Source organism: Macrobrachium nipponense, chromosome 35 (assembly GCF_015104395.2).
Source record: "Macrobrachium nipponense isolate FS-2020 chromosome 35, ASM1510439v2, whole genome shotgun sequence".
Lineage (NCBI taxonomy): Eukaryota > Metazoa > Arthropoda > Malacostraca > Decapoda > Palaemonidae > Macrobrachium > Macrobrachium nipponense.
Genome location: NC_061096.1, coordinates 44638756 through 44644262, shown reverse-complemented (window position 1 = coordinate 44644262; position 5507 = coordinate 44638756). Strand labels below are relative to the sequence as shown.

Genomic DNA, 5507 nt, shown 5'->3' with positions numbered 1-5507 from the left:
TGGCTATGACTAATAGTCTTTTGGCGACATCTTTGAATCCCCTTAAAAGTGTTACACCGATTGTTTTGCATTTCATATGATTAAACTTTGGGTTTTACACTGATGAACTCTCTGATAAATTCGACGTCTGTTTCAACTTTGATGAGCCCGAGTTCCCCCTTGCACGTGCCTTTATACACTTAGTGAGTTTTGGGAAAGTTGCTCAAATCTAAATACAGTTTAAGTACATCCTCCAATTTGCATGCGAGGTTGTCAGTCTCCAAGGAGAAGGTCAAACTGTCAGTGTCAGTGTACAGGAGCTTAACTCTATCATCATACAGTTTTTGAAGGACGTCATAACGGAACTTGTACATCATGTCCTTAGCCAGGTCCATGCTGAACCCAACATAGATCGCGGATTCTGCTGTAACGGTCTCTCTGCAGTGATTCACAATGTATCGTTGATTGTTTAACCTTTCAAAGGACTTGTAAGTGTGCTTAGACACATTTCTAAGTAGTGAGGGTTCATCGGTGGTGACAACTGTCCTGGTGGAATAGTTCAAAGGGTTTTTAATGGTCACGCCAAAAAGACCGTTCATCAAAATTTGGTGGTGTTCCTCTTGTCATGGTCTGATTCTTTCGCTCTCCTCTCCGGATTCTCTGTGATGTATTCCCTTAAATAAAATCCTCGTTTGAACTTGTAAACTTTTCTTATAATGTCGACTTCTAGACCGAGTCTTATTAATGTTTGCAATAGGGGAAGGCAAATTAAGTGGTTTTGCATTGCCAAGTGTGTGCCTACCAGTTTGACATTTTTTTTAGGGAGCCTTACATTAAACTTTTCCAATAGGCTTTTAGTGTAAGGGGATAGATCCGGGAGGGTTACATTCATGTGATGTATAACTAGAGGGAACTCATCCATCCTAAGAGCGACATCATCCCTAACCTTCTCAGTATCGAGGAGGATGAAATAACCATGTTCTCCCTGCGAACTGATGGATGTGATATCGCTGGCGGTAAACCTCTCTAGTTTGGTGGGGGAAAGCTCCGTTATTTCATCCAAAGGCATTTTATATCTGCTCATCACCGGAGGATAAAGACTGGTAAAATCGATGTACAGTATATATGATTGTCAGTCACCAGCTTTAAATTGTGGGTTTAACTCAGGGTTGTTCGCTATGGCGTGCCTTTGGACTACACTGCAGAAACCGCCTCTGATGTTATTAGTGATCAGTTGGTGAGTTCCCCATCGGAAATTAGGTGGAGGCGCGCTCGCAGTGTGGAGTAAAGCGTCTAGTGAGAGGGAGGTAGACATTAAATAGTAAACTGGGTCCAGTCCAAACTGTGTATAAGCGGCCTTCCTCCAAGCTAAGTAAACACCCCCCAATAATCCCACGTCCATGAGAAGGTATAAAACGGTGTAATCCAGTAAGTTAAAACAGTTTGCAGCATTCCACACTTTGCAGATATGTTCATATCTTTCACAGGGTATGCTTTCCCCTGTCATTGAGGAATTGAAACACACTTTTGGGGGGATGCCAAGTTTTTGGAACACTTCAAAACCTGTGACGTAGCCGTAAGGGTAGTACTGTTTACCTGTGCCCAAAACTAGTTTGGCGCACTCGTCGGGATATTTAGATAACATCTGGCGTGTGATTTCCAAAGCTCCTTTCTGCTTGATGTGACTTGCCACGCGACTGAAAAGCAATCCTCTGATCATGTGGGCACTGTCCATCAATCTGATGTTGCCAGTTTTAAGCGAATAAAATGTGTCTCCATCACGTTTCAAGATTTCGAAGTTATGCTTGGTGGCCACTTCTTTCAAGATGAGTGCAGCATCGTAAGACAAATTGTGTGATAACACTGGTAAGGTTCTTTCTGCATACTTCAAATTAAAATTGCACTTCCTGCATAATGTGCACACATAGTTGTCCGTCAGTTTGTGGTGTGTGTGATGCCGCACTTTGATAGTGTTATTGGTGAACTTAATGTTGCAACTTTTGCAGTGTGTAGCCTGTTCAAACTGGCGGATTGTTTCAGAGGTCATGCTGATTTTGTGTGCCACCATCGTCTCACGTATCCTGGCCCAGTCTTCAGCTATTTTTACCAGAAAATGGACGACGCAACGTTCACCTACACCTACGCTGCTGTGCATACATTCATCACTTCTGCCGACGACGAATGAATAACAATATGCGTACGCTTTCTGCTTTGACATAATTCTCTGGTCTTTATCCGCATCAGGCTGTCTGTTGTATGCTTCAAAATCTAAGAAGGCGATGTACTAGATTTTATTCAGTGCTTTCGCATTTTCAAACTGTTTAAATTGGTCGGGCTCTGGGTATAGAACTGTGGTTCGGGTTGAACAACTTCGGGTGTGGGCATTGCATATGGCAGGTGTATTAAACAAGGTTAGACAGTGATAACACATACCACCTGTGTATTCTTTCCTCGTTGTCTTTACCCCGTAGCGGAATGCCTTCACGTAGGCGAACATGTCTTTGATGAGTGTGAGGTGGTCATCTGTGATTAGCAGTAGTGACCAGTCGGGGACATGACGTGTTAACCCCCTCTCTAGCAAGATGCACAGTCCATCGTTTTTTCTGATGTTTTCCCATGACCAGGTCACAGAATTTGTACATATAGTTGTTAAGGTTGTTGTCTTTTTCCAATATCTTGAAGGAGACACTGCTCAGTGGCATGTCGGGTGTGTGTTTAATACTGATCTGATTTGTCCTTATCCGGTTTTACACATCCCTGGTGAGGTTTTTACCTGGTGTGTTGTGGTTTTTCCTGAGTAGCACATACGCTTCTAGCACTGTAATGGTGCAGTTGTACCCAGATTCCATGTTGACAACTTGGCTGACATCCCTGACTCCCGTGGGATACTCTTTAAAGCTTGCTATGTTCACCATTTCTTGCTGCAAGATGTTGATTTGTACACTGTGTAGCAACGTGATGCGCCAACCTGAACCCTTCCTTAAGTTGAGCCTGTCTTCAAGGTTGCTCACCACATATTCAATAGCTTCTTCTAGCGATTCGTACACTGTGTCCACCAATGTTAGCACAGGTGGCGTATTAACATAAAAAGAACCTGTTTCATGGGTGGTACCACTGCCACCCACCATTCTCTGCCTGGTGATGATGCTGCACAGGTATACCATGACAGAGTGTTCGAAAAGACGTCCTTGGCGAGCTGCGTTCTGTCACCTCAATGTGCGTTCCTACTGCAGTTGAATAAGCGATAATACTCATAATTCAGTTGGCCTCCTCTCCTTCCCTGTTAAGCAGCGTCTGCTGTTTTTTGGCACCTCCTGCATGACAGTGACCTCCTCTTGTCAATATTTCCCTTGCATTTTCCCCATTCAGTCCAGCTGTGATAGCGTTCACGGTGGAACCTGCAAAAAATAGGAATAACAAACTGATTGTTGTATATGTAAATGTGGCAGTGACAATGTGCATTTTTTTTACAGCGAGTCATATCTCAACAAACTTCTACATAAAAAGAATCAATCTCATCATCCTGCTAAGTGGCGCTCCTTGCTGTATCTCCTGTTAAGGATCGTCCTGGGTTGGGTCTGTTCGCTCTTCTTCTTTCAACGTTGACAGCAGACTCAGCAGTCCATATATATATGCCACGGCAAAGGTAATTCAATGGAGCTGTCACTCGTAGTTTCATCGCTGCTTTTGCTGGTGGTATTACCCATGTCTGCTTGTGGAGGAGATGTTGTGGAGTAGAGCAGCCTGTTGGCAAACTGATGTGGGTCTTGCTGCTGCTGTTTGACCTTATATACCAGTGGTAGCAATCGTAAATGTCTTTCACATCAGGTCTCAGAGATTAACTCACATCAGCAAAACCTGCAGAATTATCAGTGCATGTTTGTGCAGGTGGTTACAATCGTCTATTTATCACCCTCACATGAGGTTTCGCGAAAGTGGTATTTCGTGTCGTGTGTGTGTGTGTGTGTGTGTTATGTGTATGACACTGGACATGGAGACGGATTATCGAGTTGTGATAGTCGTGTCGTGTGTCATGTGTGAATGTGTACCGTTGCGATATGACATGTTGTGCGCCTGGCATTGAGTCACAGAGAAACAGTGACTGTTGTGGGTGCTTATCAGCTGCTTACCTGAATTTGAATGGAGTTTAGAAATCTTTTCGCATTTATACTAACATGTGATATGACAGGTTGCGCACCTGGCAGTGAGTCATGAAGAAAGTCAGGTTAAGGGAGTTATAATTTATTTTACTTGTATTCATATCTTTTCATATATGTACTCACTCACGTGGGTTAGGTTAGGTTAAGGGACTTAGAATTTGTTCCTCATATTCATATTTTTCATATACTCATGTGGGTTAGGTTAGGTTAAGGGAATTTTTTTCCCTCATATTCATATTTATGTGAAATGGCGGTTTTTCGTCCGAAGGATATATCTTGAGTCAAAATGGGGTTGGGTATTTCACGTGGGTTAGGTTAGGTTAATGGACTTAGAATTTTTTTCCCTCTTATTCATATTTGTGTGAAATGGGGATTTTTTCATCTGTAGAGTATATCTTGAGCCCATAGGTAGGGTTGGGTTAGGTTAGGTTGGGTTAGGTTAGATTAAGGGACTTAGAATTTGTTCACTCAGTGGGTTAGGTTAGGTTGGGTTAAGGGACTTAGAATTTGTTCACTCATATTCATATTTATGTGAAATGGTGGTTTTTTCATTCATATAGTATATCTTTAGCCAAAATGGGGTGGGTATTTTCAAGGGGTGAAGCGAAACCATGGTTCTCCTATCCGGAGAGTTATTAATGAGCCATTTTGGGGTTCTTTTCTGAAGTAGATTGAAATATTTGGTGGTTTTCCCGAGAAATCGTTAATGGTCAACGTACGTGAGGTTAAGATAAAGGCAAGCTTATGGGGTTTATTGCTTGTGAGCCGAAATGGGGTCTTTTTCCTTACTCATACATAAACCTAAATTCTGACATTTAGCAGAAACATACATAGACCTAAATTATGACGTTTAAAAGAAACATACATAGGGCTAAATTATGACATTTAAAAAACATACATAGACCTAAAGTATGACGTTTAAAAGATCTGGGTGTCCATACCAACTGAACTGAACTCAATTGAACTCAGCCTTAAAGATTTATGATAAAAAAACAGTCATTAATTTGGTTTTCATAAATTCTGAACTGGCGTTCCTACTGATCATAACAAGTGGACATTTCTTCACGAAAATTCTGTTTATCAGTAAGCCAATATCTCGAAGCTACGTGAAAAAATTCTCTGACTAAAATGTGAATTAAGTAAGAGGATATTCAGCAATTCTACATAATCTGAATAGTTATTGTAGAGGGTTAAAATATAAGCATAGTTCGTTAAAACAGGAAATTACAAATGAGAGTAATTGAATTACACTAAGCGAATATATATATATATATATATATATATAGATATATCATATATATATATATATATATATATATATATATATATATATATATATATATATATATATATATTTATATATATAAA

General features: G+C 40.8%; 1 protein-coding gene across 1 annotated transcript; it reads right to left on the bottom strand.

The window, feature by feature from the left end:
• Window positions 1-907: 907 nt before the first annotated feature.
• Window positions 908-3363, bottom strand: LOC135208239 (uncharacterized). The gene has a single exon (XM_064240360.1). The coding sequence runs from the start codon at window positions 2195-2197 to the stop codon at window positions 1112-1114; it is 1086 nt and encodes a 361-aa protein (XP_064096430.1). The 5' UTR covers window positions 2198-3363; the 3' UTR covers window positions 908-1111.
• Between the last annotated feature and the right edge of the window lie 2144 nt (window positions 3364-5507).